Genomic DNA, 23326 nt, shown 5'->3' on the forward strand with positions numbered 1-23326 from the left:
TGATCAATTCTTTTGCCCAAAAGGGACACCTCAGATTAGCAACATTACATTTATAACAATGTCTTTAACGAGACTCTTTTCTTTGCAGGGATCCTTTACATTACATACACATTTGCACCCTTACCACTTCCTAAACAGGGATGAGATCAGGTTTCTATGAGAAATCACATGGTCTTTTCATTATTTAACACTCAATAACTGATCATAATCATAAATAAATATCATCATTAATGATAAGGCACATCAGTCTCTAAACTCTGCATCTTCAAACTCTATGATTCTGGTCACATAAAGTGAATGCACAACAAAGAGCTATCCAAGAAACTGATAAGAGACAACTTCATATAAATTTAAGGTTATCTGGCAAGCACTGTTGACATAGTTAACAGAATCCTTAAGTGCTAGAAAGCAAAAGATGACTGAACCATTTTCACTAGAGTGGGAAGTATCAGGAAAAGGAAGAGAATGAGACAGACATAGAGAGAGAGAGAGAGAGAGAGAGAGAGAGAGAGGCACAGAGCGAGAGATTGATTCAGCTTTTGCATCCAGGATGAGTTTGGTAAAGTATCAGGAGTATCAGGCTGGTGGAGTTTGAAGAGTGTTTCTGAAATGCTCCTGCTTCTTGCTGCGATCAAGCATGTGGACAGCAAAATTATCCAAAAAAGCATCCATTCTCTATTTATTTATTTATTCATTCAATGCACATTTATTGGGTACTTCTGGCCAGACATAGTACTGACCTTTTAGGATACAGAGAAGTATATAAAAGAAAATTCTCTCCCCTTAGAGAAGACATTATTATGACAGGAGATAGGCAGACAAAAAACAGGTATAAAAGAATTACCAAAACAAGTTCAGATAGAGATCAGTGCCCAGAAAAAATCATGAGACCATATAATGCTTCCAAGTGGCTGGGGGTGGGTACAATTGGGAGTAGAAAGGTAGGGACAGGCTTTTTGATGAAAAGAAATGCAAATCTCAGTGATTTAGAGGCTGGTTATAGAGGATGTTTTATTCATCTTTCTCCTGCTGACCATCTTTTGCCATTTCACTAATTATTATTGTTCCATTATAGTGCTGGAATGCCGGTCGATAAATGATCATTGAGACCCCACTGTGTTCTCAGCACCACTGCGACTGGAAAATGTGGTTGAATTCAAATAACTAATTCTACTGCTCTAATAAAATATGGGTCGGGGAAGAATGCTTAAGTCGGTAAATAACTTAAGCCTTCTTGTTTTGAGAGGTGCATTAGGGTCTAAGCTTCCGCCAATCCATTCGTAGCTCACACATCTGAAACTCAGCCATGGGTTTCAGCAACTGCTCTAAGAAGAAGTATCACATATTGCCACTAGATGGCACCAATTATTTTCATATTTTTAGGTCAAGAAACCCCTTTTTAAAAATGTAATGGCCACATTTAAAATAGAAGAATGTTACTTAGCATTGTTATTAATAAAGTATTATTCTCTTCTTAATAATTTTCTTATAGACAAACCACACCAATAGAACTAAAGAAGGTACGTTCTTTCACCCACATACTTGTTCATTCAATGTACATTTGTTCCAAATAATCTTTAAAAAAATGTTCTCACACGTCTTTGGATATGTAAAAAGTAGGGAAAGTAACTGAAATATTGATATAATAATTGAATATATAAATATCATATTTGAATATATAAATAAGAGGATCAAAAATAGTTCATATTGACATTACATATACTTTGAAAACTTTCACAGAAAAGTTTTAAAATAGTACAGAAAATTGTTTTGCTTTTTAGAAAAGATGTCCCATTGTATCTTCCAAAAATGAGTAATATTTTAAATGTATTTTAAATATGGTACTAATTCATTACAATTAAATGTAACAAAAACTATCGCAAAATTTAAAATGGGATAGGAATCATTTAACTGAATGCAAACATTTTATAGGTATAGCTTTATATAATTTGATTAATAAAAATTCAGGCTTAAAAGAAATTTTAATACAATTTCCTTGTTTCAAACAAGTAAATTTATAGGTCCATTAGAATATTATGCAAAATTTTTCTGCAGCAGATGAGTGTGATGTATTTTCCTTCCTCAAAAAAGCGGTTGGTAAACATTCAAAGTATATTTATTCAGAAACAAATGACAACCGTTCTCATTCTCAGGTCTTTCATTAAAAGCACAGAAGGACTCTGGAATAAATATAGCCTACATTTTTATATTAATAGACTTCAAAATAAAATAAAGTATGATAATAAATGAGAGTACACATAATATGCATTGAAAAGTACAATATGCTCTCTGAATATATCATAATTACTTAGAAGAAACAATGAAAACTTTCAGGTTTATTATGCTAACAAATTTAGTTTTAAAATCTCAACACCCTGCTACTTCAGGATAAAAATTGTCTCAAACTATCTGCTAATTTGACTATCATTATATTTCTTTCATTCTGAAACATTCAAAAATAATACTCACTTGGGTATCTCGAAGAGTTTTTTGTCTCACAGCAAGAAGCACTCTAAATCTCTGATCTTCCTCAAAGATTCTCTCTTCACAGTCTTTTTTCTCTTGCATATAATGATCGAACACAGCTTGTGCATGTTCCCTTTTAAATCTCATAGTTACAAATTTGTTCCTATGAATAAAGAATTCCATGTGCCACTAATCAATTCACATTTTATTTTTCAAAATGCATTTATGAGACATTTTAAAAGGACCCAAATGAAAAATCTTGAAGAGCCTTGAGCTGACAGGCCTTGGAAAAATTCCCTGGTTTTTCCCAAGGCCTACTTCTATAGGGCTACATCTAAATCAGCCAGGTAGAAGAAAATCTATGAAAAAACAGTGGATTCTCTTGGTTGCCTGTCCAGCATGCTCCTGTTCTCTAAGCATTTCAAGAAAACCCCTCCTCCAAGCAGCATGTAACTCTAGAGATATATTCTGATTAGTCCAACCAGCATATGACCCATTGTCCAGGGGTGAGAAGATATATTAAGATAGCTCGAGGAAATGAGTGAGAAGCACTTAATTCCATGTAGAAGAGCTCATATCCAATAAATGTGACTTACACATCATGCTTTCAAAGTTGCTGCCAACAGCCATAGTGGAGAGAGAAAAAAATGAGTGCCCAGTGTTGAACTGTTGAATCAACCAACACTGCAGCTTGCTCTAACAATTATATAAGATGACACCTTTTTTTATTGTTTAAGCTGGTGCTATGTAAGATGATGCATCTTTACTGTTTTATGCTTCCTGTTAAATAAGAAGATACATTTTGTATTGTTTAAGCTGGTACATGAATAGGTGTGTGTATGTACGCATCTGTGTACATGTCTGTATTTTATCATTTGCAATTAAACACATCCTAATGCAAAGGTAAAATAACTTTTATGGTGAACTCAGTAGTTATGTAAGGAACAATACTAGTAGAAAAGTATCAAAACGTGGTTAAAACAATACTGGTAACAATAACTTGCTTGCCAAAGTTGAGCAGCAACTCAGTGTCCAGAATAAGGTATCTGAAAAAGCTCAGCACAGTCTTATTCTATTCACATTAGTTAACAAGTCTACTGATATAGAAAATTTAATCACTTGCACAGTTAACTATAAAGGCAGCAAGACTAATATTTTGGGAAGGGCTAAACTAATATCTCTGCTTTTAAATAATATCCCATTTAATACAACAAAAACCAGTCTATGGAATAATAATGAGACAGCCATCTAGAGTTGAAGAACCTAAACTTGGATAATTAATTAGCTTGTGTAAGCTCAACTAGTTGGTAAATGACAGAACCAGAATTCAAATCTAGTCCTGCCTTTTTCTGATTTAGCAGTTCAACATTAAGTATTCATTTTTTCCCTCTCTTCACTATAGCTGCTATCAGCAAATTTGAAAACATATCACCTTGTTTACACTTAGTGGATGTGAGCCTCTTCTTCTACAGGAAATAAGGTTCTTCTCCCCTTTCATCTGCCTTGCCCTGGTATTTCACTTACATCATTCATACCAATAACATTCTAAATTATTAAGTGATGTCTGATCAGTAGCCAATGATATTGACATCTTGGAGCACAGAGAACCAATGAAATTCACACAGGAAGGAGCTAGTGTGACCAAAACGATAAAATGTTCATAGTTGCTCCCAAAAAACATTGATATATCTTGACTACATGTACTTTGTTTTCTATACTGTTTTGATATTGAATTATATTAATTATAGCATTTTATTAATTATATCTACACAGACATTTATATACACTATATACGTGCATATCTATGCAATAAAATAATGTTTCCTTTCTCACGGTGATAAAACAAGTAGACTTTGAAGTCTTATGGGTCTGGATTTTAAATTTCCACTTTCTAGTTAAGAAGCAATTATAAAAATTAAGTGAGGGTCAAGGATGGCTTTGATTGCCATTATTTTTAACAACATATTTTAATTGTCTTATATATGTGAGGTTTGTCTCCCTGCAAAGATCTTCAGACACTTGAAGATACACTTTTCCACTTGCCATTTATTTGTCCTTATTGGGGCCTGGCAGTATGCCCACTATGAGTTCTCAATAAATAATAAGTAACTTGTTATGGGAAATTATTGAAAATATCAGTAGATTATTCATAGAACAGCTGATCTTCCTTTGTAATCCCATCTTAGGGGGTTAGTTGAAAGGGCACACATTTGGAACAGGTTGGAGCTAAGCTGAAGCTAGCTCTACCACTACTTAAGAGTGTGATCTTAGGTTCCCTGAGCCTCTATTTCTCAGCATTCGTTGGAAATGATACAATTTAACCATTTGCTGTAAGAACTGGATGCGATTAGGCACACATATTGTCCAGGACATACCTGGCACAATAGCAAGTAGTTCAATGGTACCTTTAAATATTATTTGACATTACATATCATCACTGCTAATTAATAGTTGTATAAGTAATTCCACAGTATTGGCTAATTCTTTTTCTCCTTTTCTTGTTGGAAGGCAGGGTTTTGTCAAGTTTAGAGAGAACTGATTCACTGGGACATGGAAACCACTCTTGTCCGAAAGGCCATATGATCCAGCTTCAGAAGAAGTTAGGATTGAAATGGGAGGAAGCCAGAAGAAAAGATTTTCATCAGCTCCTGAATTAGATCTTTATAAGTTTAATGTAAGTTATATACATTTATATTTGTATCTTTGAGTCCCAAGATACTCTGACAGGTGTTAAACAAGGTGGATAAATATCTTTAAAAGTAAATGATATGTTTTCCTGCTTTTTCACATAAGATAGTTAATATGAGTAGTCTTTTTCAGATAAAGCTGAATTATCATGTTGAAAATAAGTTTTACCCTATGATAATAGCTAAACAAATGCTTGATGGGGACATTGACGTGACTCCATTAAAATGCAATGCAACAGGCTGGGCATAGACTTTTTCTGACACTTTGTCCCTCAAGCATTATGATTTTGCTAATGCTTGTAGTAGCCTTCTTTATTTAAAGCAGACCGTTGTCCCTAAATGTGGCCAATGCATGTTCCTCTAATACCCCTCCAAGTCCAGTTCTCAATGTTTTACAAGATAGGAAGTGAGAAGCAAAATGAGTAAAGGAAGAGTAAATAAGTAATAGGTTAGGGTCTATGGATACCCAATGAGCCTGAGAGCATGATCATTCTCCAAGCCAAAGGCCTTAGTAACACTGACCAGTTATATCCCTGACTCATGAGGTGACTGATAAGAAACTTTGGAAGATGATAAATTTGAATACATTGCATGAACTCTTACCTTGAAATTAATCAAAAACATTTGGGTGAAAAACCATAAATTATTAAACATGACATATAAATACTGATACATCTGAAAGTAATGAAGAATATTATTAATGTTATAAAGAATAAAAGTTCTCCTCCTTGGAAAGGGAGAAACATTCCAAGTTATTAAAATAAGAACAAACCCAGAGAAGCAATAATGAATGAAAGCAGTTTATGATTATGCTTTTTAAACTAAAATTATCAAATATCACACATATTCCACACTATGTTATAATTACAAATATGAACCATTTTATGAATACATTTTAAATATGGAAATTTCATCTTATTTCTTTTATTAATATTTTTAATACACTTCATATTTTGATAAAGTTTAAGCACTTACTTTAACACTTCAAGTATCTGATCAAAACTTTTCTTTTCTTCTTCTTTTGCTTTTAATTCCTCATTCAATTCATTTATTTTTGCATAAAAAATCATTGTCTTACTTTTAGTTGTTTCTAAGTCTTTAAAAATTGCTGAGCGTTTACTCTGAAAAAAAAAAATACAGGAGTGTTTTATTTTAAATACTTGGATTTTCAAATCTCTGCTATTCAGGGACACAATTACATTGGCTGTGTGAACAATTAAAAGTTAATAGTGGGCCACACCTGATGGCTCACTCTTGAAATCCCAGCACTTTGGGAAGCCAAAGCAGGAGGAGCCAGGAGTTCACTTACAGCCAGGAGTTCAAGACCAACCTGGACAACAAAGCCAGCACCTGGTCTCTACCCAAAATTGTTTTAAATAGCCAGGTGTGGTGTTTCACACCTGTAGTCCCAGCAACTTGGGAGGCTGAGATGGGAGGATCACTTGAGTATAGGAGGTCTAGGATGCAATGAACCATGATTGCTCCACTGCACTCCAGCCCAGGTGACAGAGTGAGACTCTGTCTCTAAAAACCAACTGAGGTTTATATTCTCCACTGTTATATCTGATTAATTTTCTAAAAAATAAAAATGTTTATTCTCTCTGCCCTACACAAACTTGCTCCCCTTTCCAAACACACACCTAAATGCACGCTTTATAAGCATGTCATTTCAAGATGCAAACATGTGGTCACTGGTTTTCAAACATGTACAAAGTCCACTGGCAGGCGGACAAGGATATATATTGTTCTGATCTTTCCAGCAAAAGAAGCCAATATTCACTACCAGCACAGTTTTCCATGGTAGTCCTGTGCAATTCCAGAATGAACATTTGATTGTGCATCTATTTTTGTGTCATCCCTTTATGACTGTTGGTGTTCAAATGGAACTTAGTGACTCACTGATTGACTGTTATTGAATTGTTCCCCACATTCAGCATGGCTGCGAATTAGTGTTACTCTCCCAACTGATTCTATGGATCTCAATGGCTCCTTCTGCCTCCACTATCTTCTGTTTTCCCCATATGCTTCCAAATACTTTCTTCACTCATAGATTTCAAGAATAACAACTAATATTTTATATTTATTTTCCTATAAAACCTTACTGTTTGTCTAAGATTTTGAACGTTGGGTACTGCATTTGAATTTTCACATACTTCCTGCTTTGTTTCATTCCTTTTCTGGAAGTTCTGAAAATTTTCTACTGATAAATAAAAGGATTTTTTTCTCCTTATACTAGAATGTAGTGGAAATACAGCTAACTAGGATTTGTTGATAGGCCCATTGGAGTATTAAGTTATTTGGCGGGGGCAAACCCAAAGACAGAGAGCAGACAGGTATGAGTATGGACACTCATGAGTACTGCATGCTCTCTATCCCTAAACTTGACATTTAGATCAGATTTCGTCATTCATTTCTTCGTCTTAGCTGAAGATTCTCTTCTTCAAAGGAATCTGGTTTTGTATAGTTTTGCATATCTTTTAGCACACTGTAAAATTTATTTAGCTAATATATTTATGATCTTGTCATCTATGCTCATAAGCAAGATCACCAATGAATTTGTTTCTCGCATTATTAATTTTTGGTTATGATTGCAAGGTTTTAGTTTCATTATAGAATGACTTTAGAAAATTTCCATGCTTTCTTATGCTCTGTAAGTGGTATTTGTAGAGAGATTCATAAAGTATCTTGACTGATTCTTGGTTTTATTGGTAGAGTTTGGACAAATTAAATTTCTTCTATAATCATTGATCTATTCTTGTGTTTTATTTCTTTTGATCCAGTTTTCACCATTTGTATTTTACAAATAAATGATACAATTCATATAGATCTTAAAACAAATTCCTATGCAAAGTAGTATTCAATTCACTGTGTATAGAATTATACCCCTTTTAATCAATTCTGTGGCTATTTTCATTTTTATTCTTTGCCCTTAATAAATATGTTAAATATTTTTAGATTTTTTAAAAAAATCAAAATCATTTATTGGTAATCTCAAAATATTATACTGGCCTATGTCATAAATTTTGCTATATAGTTTGTCATTATTGATCATGTATAAATAAGTGGTAATTTGTATTTTAGTTATGTCTTAGCACAGAAGCAAATTAATAAAAAATGTGATTCGGTAATATTTCTAGTAGTGCGTATACTTTTTATTTCTTATTGCCTTATATTTTTGTTATTGATTTCTGATTTTAATTCATTGTATGCAAACTTGGGTGACATGACCAATATAATAATATAAGAGCATCTATTTCAGTGCCAGACTGTCTGGGTTGGAATTGCAACTTCACCACTAATGAGTTGTGTGAACACCTGTACAAGTTAATTAAAAAACAAAGCATCAGATTTCTCAAATGTAAGATAGAGGTAATAGCACACTCTTCATAGGCTTATCATGAAAATGAAATGACGAGCTGTTATGTCTGTGCACTTAAAACAATGCCTGACACACAGAAAACATGCAGCAAATATCTTATTATTATTTTCCCTGTAATTTTTTTTTAATATTTCTTTTGAGGCCCATTATAAGGCAAACATTTAAAAAATGGTACTGAGGACACCTCCCTCTCATGGCCCACATGCTTTCCACCAACAAATCCTATTGGAACCACCTTTGACATATATCTAGAGGACATATTACCAGGTTAAACACAGTATTGGCTGCATAAATGTCTTCTTTTGAGAAGTGTCTGTTCATATATCCTTCACCCACTTTTTGATGGGGTTGTTTGATTTTTTCTTGTAAGTTTGTTTAAGTTCTTTGTAGATTCTGGATATTAGCCCTTTGTCAGATGGGTAGATTGTAAAAATTTTTTCCCATTCTGTAGGTTGCCTGTTCACTTTGATGGTAGTTTCTTTTGCTGTACAGAAGCTCTTTAGTTTAATTAGATCCCAGTTGTCTATTTTGGCTTTTGTTGCCATTGCTTTTGGTGTTTTAGTGATGAAGTCCTTGCCCATGCCTGTGTCCTGATGGTATTGCCTAAGTTTTCTTCTAGGGTTTTTATCGTTGTTGGTCTAACACTTAAGTCTTTAATCCATCTTGAATTAATTTTTGTATGAGGTGTAAGGAAGGGATCCAGTTTCAGTTTTCTACATATGGCTAGCTAGTTTTCCCAGCACAATTTATTAAATAGGGAATTCTTTCCCCATTTCTTGTTTTTGTCAGGTTTGTCAAAGATCAGATGGCTGTAGATGTGTGGTATTATTTCTGAGGACTCTGTTCTGTTTCATTGGTCTATATCTCTGTTTTGGTACCTGTACCATGCTGTTTTGGTTACTGTAGCCTTGTAGTACAGTTTGAAGTCAGGTAGCGTGATGCCTCCAGTTTTGTTCTTTTGGTTTAGGATTGTCTTGGCAATGCGGGCTCTTTTTTGGTTTCATATGAACTTTAAAGTAGTTTTTCCAATTCTGTGAAGAAAGTCATTGGTAGCTTGATGGGGATGGCATTGAATCTATAAATTACCTTGGGCAGTATGGCAATTTTCATGATATTGATTCTTCCTATCCATGAGCATAGAATGTTCTTCTATTTGTTTGTGACCTCTTTTATTTTGTTGAGCAGTGGTTTGTAGTTCTCCTTGAAGAGGTCCTTCACATGAAAAAATGCTCATCATCACTGGCCATCAGAGAAATGCAAATCAAAACCACAATGAGGAACCATCTCACACCAGTTAGAATGGCAATCATTAAAACATCAGGAAACAACAGGTGCTGGAGAGGATGTGGAGAAATAGGAACACTTTTACACTGTTGGTGGGACTGTAAACTAGTTCAACCATTGTGGAAGACAGTGTGGTGATTCCTCAAGGGTCTAGAACTTGAAATACCATTTGACCCAGCCATCGCATTACTGGGTATATACCCAAAGGATTATAAATCATGCTGCTATAAAGACACATGTACACATATGTTTATTGTGGCACTATTCACAATACCAAAGACTTGGAACCAACCCAAATGTCCATCAATGATAGACTGGATTAGGAAAATGTGGCACATACACACCATGGAATACTATGCAGCCATAAAAAGGATGAGTTCATGTCCTTTGTAGGGACATGGATGAAGCTGGAAACCATCATTCTGAGCAAACTATCGCAAGGACAAAAAACCAAACACTGCATGTTCTCACTCATAGGTGGGAATTGAACAATGAAAACACTTGGACACAGGGTGGGGAACATCACTCACCGGGGCCTGTCGTGGCATGGGGGGAGCGGGGAGGGATAGCATTAGGAGATATACCTAATGTAAATGATGAGTTAATAGGTGCAGCACACCAACATGTCACATGTATACATATGTAACAAACCTGCATGTTGTGCACATGTACCCTAGAAGCTAAAGTTTAATAATAATAATAATAATAATAAAGACAATATTGACTTTCTTCCCTTTCCCACAGCCAATAATTCACTAGAGATAGAAATGTTAGCAATAAGAACTTTCATGGGGAAATATTTCTAATTTGGAAAAAGCCCTAAAGTCTCCAGTCACACATCCATTTGTTTATGCTGAATACATACTAACTTGGGGGTAAAATTTAGATGTCAGGTAGGAACAAATGTTTTGATCTGTAGATTGTTCCCATCTGCAGAAATACAATACTCTCTAGTAGAGTACAAATCCCAGTCTCTACTTTGTAGAAAAGGCAATGGGGTTGAGGAAGCAATCAGTGGGTGTTACAATGCACCGATTACTGTACTATGCATTGTATTTGAACTATGCCTTTTATGACTCACAGTAGCAATATGATGAATGTTACATCCATTTTACAATAGGAAATCCAAAGTAGTCTGGATGGTACAGCTAGTTTATGTGGTGATGACTGGTTAAACACTAGATTTCTCTGACTCCAAAGCCTTTACTATTTTCTCCATACCAAAACTAGCCCTTGCTTTTTGGTCACTGCTGCTAAAAGAAATTACATGAGATTTTAGTATACTTAGTAGGTATTGGCATGCATGAGTTTTGAGATTAGACAGAAGGGGATTCTTGCTATTTGGGAATTTAACCTCTCTAAACCTCAGCTTTTAATTTATATAAATGCAATTCTAAGTACTTCACAGGGTTGCTGTGAGAATCCAATGAAATGATCTGAGCCATGTGTTTACCCTTTGTCAGCACATTGAAATGAACATTAATAAATGACGTTGATAATAATTAATGAAGCTCATAAGAGGTAGCTGACCTGCCTGACTTCTACTGACAACATTCGCTGAAGACAATACTCACGCTGGTAAAATGATTTTCTTCTCTGCTCTGCATTGACCCAGTCATTTTTCACTGCTCTAATAATCACATCTTCCACTTATGACTCCTAATTCCCAAATTCTAGTGTGCAAGAAGTGCCACTACCAAGGATACTCTCTTAAGTATACTTGAATGTATTTAAGCATTTGCGTATTCAGAGAAATCCACAAAGCCCTGGGTACCAGACAGGGATGGAGGTGTTTACTGTTACGAAGTCTACACCAAATACAGCCCATGAACCCTGCAATTCACTCACTTCATTTTTTCTCAGAAGGGGTGAAGTCTACTCCCTGTCCACAGCCTCACGCACTCTCAGTCATCTTCCTCAGAGAAGCTACACTCTCTTTCATCTGAAGATGTGAACATAGTGCCTAACAGATCTAGTAGGCACTGAGTTCATGCATAAGACAAGAGCATTAAACTTGCAGTGCTCTTGGACTTCTCTCTCCTTTTTTTGGCTAAAAAGTAAGCTGACTCTAACAGTTGAGTTTGGGTTCTAATCCCATCTCTATTGAAGAAGTGAGTCTTGCCTTTGCCTAGCTGCTATATTAAAATATTCTTGCTACACAACTTGGTAAAAAAGGGAAAGAGATAGATGGACATGATATAAATAGGAAGGGTGACTTTTCAGAAAATTGATGAGAGACTCTTAGTGCCTGTAGTGTGTGAGAACATCAGGGGGAAAGGCAAAGAGGTGTACGTACAAGGAGCGTCCCTTGGAAGCGATGAGGATACCATTATAGTTCTGGTCACAGTGTCCTTTATAAAATGCCAATAAAAGTAAATTATTTACAATTTTTTTTGGCTCTTGAACTATACTTCTTTTATAAGCTGTGACTCCAATAGGGCATCACATAATTTAGAAACCATCTGTTTTAAGCTCTCCTTATCAAAAGCAAAGCCAGCGGAGGTCTTTTCCTTGGCAAAACAGAGTATCATTTTACCATGTAAAGTCAATCCTTTATTTTATCTGACAACTAAATAAAGGCTTTGTGTACAAAACCAGTAGTAAGATGAATGGAAAAAGTTGACTTTAATTGGTTAAGTGAAGATGATTTCTAAGAACAAAATCTTAGTAGTAGTTGGCTTAAAATTTAAAGAATTATGTATGTTTTTAAATTAAATTATTGTCTTTTGGAATATTAAAATTTATAGTCAAATTATATGATACAATATTAATATTAAAACAATTAAATTACATTAGTGATTCTAAGTTCTCTATCTGAAAAGAAAATGATCACTAGTTTAAGCATGTTTATATTAAACGTGATATTTTGTAGTTTCAGAGTGTCAGATTGATGATTTGGGGTTAAAACAGTAGATACATGTCAATAGAAGATTCAAGCCATTTAACAAAAATGTAATCATGCTATTTTTTGTTTAATTTTGACTTCTTTTTCTCCTTATCTTCTGGTCCTTCTCCTTCCCTCCCTCCCTCCATTCCTCCTTCCCTCCCTCCCTCCCTCCCTTCCTTCCTTCCTTCCTTTTCTTTCTTTCTGTCTTAGTTTGTTTAGGCTGTTATAACAAAACGCCTTAGAATGAGTAGTTTATATAAACCATAGAAACGTATGTCTTAAAGTTCTAGAGCTAAGCAATCCAAGGACTAGGCAACAAAAGATTTGGTGTCTCATGAAGCCTCGCCCTCTGCTTCAAAGATGGTGTCTTCTTCATTCATACTCATGCAGTAGAAGGGGCAAGCAAGATTCTTGGGGCCTCTCCTGTAGGGGCACTAATCCCAACAAGCTGTCATAATCTAATCACCTCCCAAAGGCCTTGTCTCTTATTGGGGATTATGTTTCAACATATGAATTTTGGGGGAACACAAACATTCAGACCATAGCAATTCCCTTCATATTTCCTTTTCTCCCTCTGTTCTTTCTTGTTTTCTTTCCTTTTTATTTCTTTTCTTCTTCTTCATTTTTTTTTTGTTTTTTTGTTTTTAATCTCCAAGTAAAAAGAGACAGCATGGCAATCACAGAAAGCAGTAGACTTCTGCATGAATGCAATATCAAATTTTCCTTGTATTTATCCTGATTAGGAGCTATGTCCCTGATAAACTAGACCAGTGAGAACGATACTGCAAGAGAAAGTAAATGAAAACACAAGGACTCTGTGTGTGCTTTTATCCCCAGTCGATTTAGTACAACCAATAAGAAATGGGACACATTCATTTAAAATTAACCTTGCTTGAATAGTTTTCACTGACATACATAAATACATAAACTGTAAATTAGAAATTAGATTTTGAACTGAAATTCTTACCTCAGTTTCTATTAGTGCATCAAGTGCTTTCTTCTCCTTTTTTCGTAATTTTTTCTTTACTTTTTCCACCTTTCTTCTAATAAAATCTTTCTGATCAAGTATATTATTAAGTACCTGGAGGCCATTCAGATATTAAGATGTGCAGCATTTGCAACCCAATTATCCTTATTTAGGCCAAATCATACTAAAGTGACTATTTTAATAACAACAGCATTTATTTTGGCAAATAAAGGAAAAGAACCACCACACATGAATTACAGAAATGTACTGTAATATCCAAAAATCTCAATATTCTATTTGCATTACATGAGAAAGCCAAAATCTAATGAATTCTAATGAAAATCTAGTTAAGTAACAAAAATAAATAAGCTTACATAGAAAGTATGAATTTTTGTTATAATATTTCTTTTAATCAACACTAAAACTCCAAATACAAATAGTAAGCAATCACTACCAAAACGTATATAAAAACTTATTCTTCCTTAGTGTGTGCTAAATTATTAATTCTTATAATTTATTAACTATTAAAATATAATCAAACCAAAAATGATTACTGAACTACAAGAAGATGTAAAACCATGGCTGTTATAAAATAACAGGAAACAAAAATCATTAATCTTTTCTGGAATTCATTATTGTACTCAGACAACCTCACTTAGGCTTTTGGTGCAATTAATAAATATCCATCATTAATGTAAGGTGGAGCCATCATTAAACTCATGTATCCACTAGATGTTTGTACTGGTTATACATTCTTTGCAGGAGCGTGATGATAGCATTTAGAAGCCCTAAAAAGAGTGGTTCTCAGAATTGGTTGTTTCCATGCTTCGTGACCTTATACATGTTGCTCAAGCTCTTCAAGCACAGGTTTTCTCAAGTCTTTGATACCAGTCAACTCCCTCTTGCCTATTTCATAGGAATACTTTGAGACTCAAAATAAACTTTTAAAATAGAAACACTTTTTAATCACAATTTTAAGAAATAAACACATTTTGAAAATTATCAAAGACTAAAAATACAAAGTTACATTATTATTTGCAAAGGAAAAATGTTCTGGTGCCAAAATGGCTCAAATAAATATATGTATGGCCTTCCTGCAGGGAAGGACAAGAATGTATAACTCTTGCCACACCCTCTAGTTCTCCAAAAGACTAATGACAGGATTAATACATGTTTTTCAACTAAATTTTTCTTTGGGAAGGGCTAGTGATATCAGTTACTGCCATAAACTTGTAATTTCAAAAATATTTCATCAACATTTGCTTTATTTTTCATCTTAGATGTCTAAATATCTACATGCATCAAAAATTTACCATGAAAACGTCCAGATCCCTTACATTTTATATGCAAATAAGCACAACTTTAGCATTTCATTAAGAAGGACTGAAGACCTTGAATTAGGTTTAACGTAATGAATGTTCACACCAGATAAGTCACTACTCCCGCACTTGAAACCTGCTTTTCCCAAGTACCCTCTAAGACTATGGGGTTCTAGACAATCGCATTAATGATCTTGCTATAGAGTTTCACTGCAGATCAAGTTGTGTGGTCCTGAAACAGTTACTTAGTTTGCCCATACTTTTCCTATGTGAAATCATAATTTTCCAAATAATAATGTCAAATCACATGTGTAAGTTACTAACATATATATATTTCTGCACATTAATTTTTGGATTAATTAAATGCTTACAGCAGAATGTTCTTTGTAGAGAGTTCTGATTCTTTCAGCTTCATCTTCTAGTTGAAGCAGAGGTTCCTGTAGTTCTGCCAGTGATATGGCATATATTGCTCTATTTTTCATAAGTTCTTTCCGCTCAAGTGCCTGGACCTCGTAAATGGAATACAGTTTTTTCTGCCAGCAAAGATTTTAAATAATTCATTCAGTTATTAACCTAAACATTTATTGAGCCTCTTATTCAGTGACAGGCAGTAATATTTGTTGTTATTTGAAAATCAAGCAATACAATAAATATCACCATAAAAAAGGATACAAATCTAACACATATATTACATATATAATATAATGTAATATGTAATGTAATGTAATATAATGTATATATTTTTTATTTTTTGAGGCAGAGTCTTGCTCTGTCACCCAGCCTGGAGTTCAGTGGCATCATCTCTGTTCACTGCAACCTCCACCTCCCAGACACAAGCAATTCTTCTGCCTCAGCCTTCTCAGTAACTGGAATTACAGGCATGAATCATGCCTAGCTAATTTTTGTATTTTCAGTAGAGAAGGGGTTTCGCCATGTTGCCCAGGCTGGTCTCGAACTCCTGACCTCAAGCAATCCACCCACCTTGGTCTCCCAAAGTGCTGGATTACAGGTGTGAGCCACCACATCCTGCCAAGTGTAACAAATTTAAAGAGAGCACAGTTATTGTTAGAATGAATGAGAGAAACACTTTAATAGACAATAAAAATCAAACATTTAAAAAAGTATTTCCCAGTCCAAAATGTGAAAATCAATCATTCTTACATAAGGATTGGAGAACACCAAGTTAGAGAACACACTAACACCACATTGTGGAATATATATAAGTCCTGCAATATAAGACAAAACCAACTAACAGGAAGTTAATAACAAAATATTAAACAAAAAGGTCTTTCCAGTTAGACACTTAGAAATAAAACATATGTATAGGAATAAATTAGGAAATTTAGTGTTTTGAAACATATAGAAGCAAACATTGCTTCTATGTTTGAAAATGCCAAATTTCATAACAGAAAAAAATTACAAAATTTAGGTTTACTTCAAAGAGAAGCAGAGGTGTAGATCATCTCTTTTGGGCCAGGCACGGTGGCTCACGACTTTAATCCCAGCATTTTGGAATGCTGAGGTGGGAGGATCACGTGAGGTCAGGAGTTTGAGACCAGTCTGACCAAAATGGAGAAACCCCATCTCTACTAAAAATACAAAATTAGCCGGGCATGGTGGTGTATGCTTGTAATCCCAGCTACGCAGGAGGCTGAGGCAGGAGAATCACTTGAACCTGGGCGGTGGAGATTGTGGTGAGCCAAGATTGCGCCACTGCACTCCAGCCTAGCGACAGAGCAAGACTCTGTCTCAAAAAAAAACAAAAATGAACAAACAAACAAAAACATTGAAACCGTTTTGACTCTTGTTTTTTTTCTTATAATAATAATACCAAATTCAAATATGTATGTATTTCTAAAGGGGAGGGATTCTAGAAACATGGCATGGATCAAAAAACCCAATCTGGATTCCAAAGGATATGCAGGTGGTAGATAAAGATTTTAAAAATTCAAATTGATTTTGCCAGCTTACATGCTTTATTTTCAAAATCTTTATATGGAAGTATCATAGCATATTTTTCTTTCCAGGTTAAATAAAGAAATCCAAGTGAAAGACACTAAGAGTAAAGAAAATATAACATCATCACAAAGTAAACTAAAGAGTCAGACACTTAAAAATAAGATCCCACTGCCCTTTTACTAGACTGGCAGAAATTCCCATTAAGCCACAAAATGAGATATGTGTATGGGAGGTCAGTTTCTTTATGCATGATCAGACACTGCTGGTTGTACACAGAGGGCAACTGTCATCAGCTAAGGAGAGAAAACTGCTGGCTTGCAAACCAAGTAGTGACAAGGTGCCTCATTACAGGCAAATTTAAAATGCTAAGTAAAACGCAAATTGAAGGAAGAATAAAATATTAAAACCAAATTAGTATTACCTGAAGCACCATTCCAGCAGCCACTTCACCTCGAGTGAGTTTTTTCAGGAATTCTTCTCTACCCTAAATGTTAGGAAATTTTTAAAATGAGGGTTTTCTTCATAAAACGTCAAAAACATTTTTAAAAACAATTGCTAATATAAGATACCTTTTTAATGTCTCAATATAGAGTAAAATATTAATTATAATTTATTATATGTATTTTTAAAATCCTGGTGTTATTTGAGGTAAAGTAATGAAGTGGTACAGCACCAGGAATTCGACTACAGTATTTCAATCTTTTCAGTCTGCATTTTATAGTCCTAAACTTAAAAAATCAAAGTAATGAGAAAGTGAAACAAGGTAGTCATCAATTTCTCCTTTTAAAAACTATCAGTTTGTTTTTAATATTACCTTCTGGAATAAACACAATCAGTTTCAAAACAAGATAGATGCAAGTCAAGTGTGAAATGTGCAAAATAAGAGCAGACTCTCCATTTGGCTAGAGCAATTCACTGTTTTTTTGTTTGTTTGTTTTTTTAATCATACCTTTAAAGTTTGTGAAGAAAAAAATTTGGAAAAATTTTTTCTTTGCTACCTGGAGAAATTATTGTAAATTGTTCATAGACTTGCTTTAAATTATTACACAAAACCAGAATTGGAAGTAGTTCATAAAGTTCTTTCTCTCTTAAAATTACATCTTGGAACCCCTGATTTGAGGGAGGAGTTGGCTGGGATTTAGGCTATCCTCCAGATTCAAAAGATGTGTGTGTGTGTGTGTGTGTAACACACACACACATATATATAGTTTTGCAAGGAGGAACAATAAAAATTTAGAAATGTGTCTGATACCTCTACTTCAATACTGAATCCCTCATCATATCCCAGGGTCTATAGAGACAATACAAAGAAACAAGCCAGTAGTCCTCTGCTCTAACACTTCCTCTACTCAATATAGCAAACCAGTAAAATTATGTTCACCTCAAGCAAAAGAATAATTCCAAAGAAGGAAACATGAAGGTGGCACACAGAGCGGTAACTTTGATATATCATTTTACTCAAGGATATATCTACATCTAAAATGAATTTATACAATAATATGTTTTGATAATTTTAAATAAATTAGCAACCTCTTCTGACACGATAGCAGATACAGCACAGTTTTTCTGTTTGTTTATTATTTAAGAGAAATGGAACAAAATTTAAAATGGCTTTGTAGACTGGAGAAAAATATATCATATTCCAAAATAGCTAGATTTGACCTTTGTCTGAAACAAACTGGAAAATGTGTATGTATGGACACATGTGCTTTTGTTGTATTTCATGTGTTGGAGAAAAGACTTGGTGAATGAGGCGAAGCTGAAGAAAAAAACAACTCTTAGATGACGCAGAATCTTCCAGGTACATTAATAAAATTAGTGAAGAATGGTAAGCAAAGTGTGTGTTTTAGATCACTCTGGTTACAATCTGGATTGATTCATTTGTGTTTCCTTCATATTCACTCATCCATTCATCCTTTGAAGTTTTTTTGTTGTTGTTGTTTTTTTAATTATCAACTAGTAAGAAAGCAAGTTATGATTGAAATGAATTCAAGTCACTTAAATTGGATAAATTAATATTGTTCAAAAAGAACTTGATATATGGCTTGCAAAGAACTGCAGGCAGTATATGAGAAATTTAAATAGATAAGAAGTCTGAAGCTGCAAGAATAAGACACTTGTATTTCTCTGAAAAGAAGGAAGATACTACATTTGAAATCTGTGTATCTATACAAAACCAACTTAGCCTGTTACAAGTGGACAAATTTGTACGCTGCATGGGCAAAACATCTGGGGCTTCTGTCTAGCATTTCAAAGAACTTTTCCAAGTTTTGTTTTCTACCATGCCCCCAAACCTCTGTGATCCAGACAACCAGGTTAAATGACCAGTCACCGGAGAGAAAGTATTTATCACTGGCTGGGCTGCCACTTGCATACAAGACCCAACGCCACATGGAGTGTTTCCAGGCAGATGCTCAAGGCCTTCCTATAATACTGTCCTCCTTACAGGAAACAGTCTACCGAAAGCACTGGAAAAATGCCAAGAGGCTAGACAGTTTCTGGAAGAACTACTGAATATTTCCAAAACACCATAGAGTACCCCAAAGACTGATATAGGAAGAGCTCTGATGGTCGAAGGTCTTAGATTACAGAGTCCAACATCTGAGAGAGGGGATTTATTTGTTTTCCCATCCTATTATCACAGGCATTGTTCCCTGTAAAGCGGACTCTAGAGTGAAGTTTAGTGTATAGGATACTTATTAGGGAGCATATTTGGAATCTACTCCTGTGGACGGGAGAGGAATGAAGCAGGATTGGACAGAGACATAGGCTGAGCTGCAACAGACCCCTGACAACAACCTCGATCAACCCCTCAGGAAACTACGGGCAAGAATGGACCATCAGATTTGCCCCAAGTTGGACTAAGGTGGCGAGGCTATCATTCTATTTTTATTGGTCATTAAATGTGAGCTACCTCAGAAATGGGAATGACCTTAAGCAAAGTGACTAAGATGATTCCTGAAGCAGAATCTGGGCAGTTACATTCACCAAACAATATAAACGCCATGGGTTCCCTCAATGATAAAACTACCATTTGTACTGCTCCTAGTAATGGTGGCTAAGACACATTATATGTTCTCTGCATAGAATTATCCCGTCTTAACTTCACAATGAAATCTATAAAATAGTTATGATTGTCCTTTTAGAACATAGGAAAACTGACACAGAAAGATTACATAAATTGATCAAGCACACAAAGCTGGCAATTGATGGAACCAGGATACTAATTTACACAATCTGACAGAGGGCATCTCAGTGACACCCAGATATGCAGGAACCCTCAAAGTTATAGGAATATTTAATGTAGAGCCTTCCGACTCTCATGTGCCCCTTTTCTTGTAGGGCCTCTTTTAACATGAGGCTTTCCAGGCCAATGGGACATATATTTGAATTCTAAATCTTAGCCACCTATAGCTGAGATTGAAGAACCAAGACACTGGGTGAAAGGGTTCCAATTAGCTAGTGATGCCATTGTTGGCTCTAAAATGGAATCTTCTAGAAACTTATGAGCTCCTGGGGAGATACTAACTTTCATTATTCAACATGAATTATGTAGCTGCTGAGAAAAAGCCAGGGTTAAATGAGTTCAAATTACCAAGAGGAAAAATGTCACAAAAACTGTAGTGTGGTCTGCTTAGAGAAATACTGATTGCCTATTGGGCAAAATCCTCTAACCCAAGGCTATTTTATAATAATGTGTTGAATAACTCATGTAATTTATTGAATGCCATACTGAGAGGTAAAAACAGAATGGCTGTATGAGTGCTCAAAGGATGGTCTCCACTGAATATGCACCACTTTCACACCATGGCAAAGTTGAAAAACTGTAAGTGGAACCATATTAACTCAGAGGCTGTGTGTGTGTGTGTGTGTGTGTGTGTGTGTGTGTGTGTGTGTGTATTATCATATCCATTAGTGAAATAGCTATTATTCCCTTTCAAATATGATAAAATTGAGGTCTAACGTCATGGAATTTATCACAGGACCAGTCTTCAAACATGTATCAGCACCAGGACTGCCTGCTACTAGAGCTTGGACACATTCTACAGCTCTTCACAGTAAGCTCTATCCCCCTGGCTGCTAGCACTTTGTCTGCTATATAATATTTGCCAAATGAATCATTTATTGAGCGAATGGGTTTATGATTAATGAACAAGCTTGCTTTTGATCTCTAGGCTGGGAATTAAACTGTAAAAGTTCCAGATTGTTTCAAATTAAAAATATGTTGTTTTCTTAAGAAATATCTTTATATGAGGAGGAGCTCAGGGCTCATTACAATGTCACAGCCACATTTATATACAGCATCTTTGAGATGGATGATACAACAACGCCTTTGATACGTTTTTCCTGAGATGTGGAGAGATGGGAGAGGTGGTAGAAAAGACAGCAAGGTTGATTCTGACCTAGAATTGCACACAACATATATTCCTAAAATATAAATACCTGAAAAAGCACAGAAGGAAGGCTGCCTTCTCCAGAAGCATAGCCTGTGGCCCAGCTTGTGCTAAACGTTCAAGTTCTTCAAATTTTTGCCGATTCATTGTAAAGGGAATGAAAGCCCAGAAAAATTGCCACTTAGCAACTGTTCCAAGAATGGATTCTACTAAGGATCACGGATAGAGTCTAAATCCACTGGGTGAAATGTGTTGGAAAAAAATAGCCACGTATTCTTAAATATCACTCAATTGATTACTTATTAATTACAATGGGGAAATGAATACATTTCTTGACCATACCTTTAACCAACTGATCAAACTTAATATCACTAATGATGAGACAAATATAGACCATGTGCTTGTGGACACAATATTATACTATTATAATTATGTAATATTCCTCCCAGAGGTGTTTAACTTGTATCTAATTATGCAGAAACAAAAAGATAAATCCATATTGAGAGAAATCCTGCAAAGTAACTGGCCTAGACCCTTAAAAATGTAATGTAGTGAAAAACTACTTTTTAAAAAAAATGTAGAGACTTTTTAAAATTAAAAGGGACTCAAAAGTTATAACAGATAAATACAACGCATGTGGCTCAATGACATATACCAACCAATTGAATTAGAGAAATCTGCATGTACAGACTATGCATTTGTGCTCATTATCTAATTATTGCCTCTTAGCTCCAAATCTGTTTTTAACTCTGATCTGTGATAATGGAGCTGGATCCTGTGAGGAGTTTCCTTTTGCAGTTTTACTTTTGGAGTAAAGCTAGGCATATCAACAGAGGGCAGGAGACAGGCAGGCAGAGTTGCAGCAGCAAGGGTCCCTGTGTCCCGGTTCCTTGTTCCAGTGGACGGTTGTTATTTTCTCCATTCTCCTGCAGAACTGCCACCAGCTGGTGTGTGGGGAGGTTCTCTGCCCACAAACTCCATTCCACCTCCATCAAGTCTCTCCAGCAACTCGCAGATAGCTGCTGCTGAACCCTGTGTTGAGACACAACCACACCCTCTCCAATAAAGCTTCACTCTGCTTGGCAGAGGGCAGCCTCTTCCATGCTTGTTCCTTCTTAGGGTGCTTTCTCTCAGCCCTCCAGGCACTGGCTGCTGCCTACGTTGGCTATTCCTGTGTTCTTTAGAACAGAGTTGGCAAACTTTTTTTGTAAAGGGCCAGATAGTAAATATTTTAAGCTTTGCAGGTCATAAGGTCTCTGTCACAATGACTCAATTCTGGTTTTGGAGAAAAAGAATAAAAGAGATCAAAGGATCACTTTGAAGAGCTTGGAAGAAGGCTGGAGCAAAGGAAGTGACAATATCTCAGAAGCTGGAAAGAGGGCACATTCAACAGTCACCTTTGACCTGCAGCCTGGTTTTAGCAGTCACAAACCAGAAGGTGGCAGCAAAGAGCTACACTGCTGGAATAGACTCCTGTACTAGGACAAAAGACAGCTGAAAGGATGAACAGTCAATGCTGAGCCCGGAAACCCACGTTCAAAGAGAAAAAGGGAGCAAAGATCTACATAAACAGATCTAACATCAAAATCAATGAAATGACATCAGTTTAATTTCCAATGACAGAGAAGCACTAAGAGCAAAGTTAGAGAATTTACGTTATGTAAGGTTTGAGTTCAGGAAAGGAAGATGGATACTTTAAAAAATTACAATCTTAAAGCAAAAGTTGAGATATGTTTAAGTGACTATGGGCTGGACTGAATTAGTAGGACCAGGTATCTCTGGCTATGGTTGTGCATTATTAGGATACATTTTGGTGGTCAGGACCCTAACAGAAAGTATAGGTGGCTGTCCAAACTGGTTCTATCTGAAAATAGGACATGACACTGTTTTATCTTTCTTTTTGTATGAAAGTATATGTGTTTTTGGTGAAATATTTTAAATTACAAAAAGAAATAATACAAATATTCAAATCCACAGATATGGG

At 35.3% G+C, this 23326-nt stretch overlaps 1 protein-coding gene across 1 annotated transcript in view; it reads right to left on the bottom strand.

Moving 5' to 3' along the window:
• The window catches only part of CCDC178 (coiled-coil domain containing 178), a 524781-nt gene that overhangs the window by 303284 nt on the left and 198171 nt on the right, over positions 1–23326 (bottom strand). Inside the window, exons 15-19 of the mRNA XM_030925827.1 lie at positions 17370–17432; positions 15361–15522; positions 13671–13784; positions 6129–6274; positions 2470–2629 (exon numbers count right to left, since the gene is read on the bottom strand). Coding sequence (XP_030781687.1) covers positions 2470–2629; positions 6129–6274; positions 13671–13784; positions 15361–15522; positions 17370–17432 — 645 coding nt within the window. The remainder of the gene's footprint in view (positions 1–2469; positions 2630–6128; positions 6275–13670; positions 13785–15360; positions 15523–17369; positions 17433–23326) is intronic.

This window comes from Rhinopithecus roxellana, chromosome 21 (assembly GCF_007565055.1).
Source record: "Rhinopithecus roxellana isolate Shanxi Qingling chromosome 21, ASM756505v1, whole genome shotgun sequence".
Lineage (NCBI taxonomy): Eukaryota > Metazoa > Chordata > Mammalia > Primates > Cercopithecidae > Rhinopithecus > Rhinopithecus roxellana.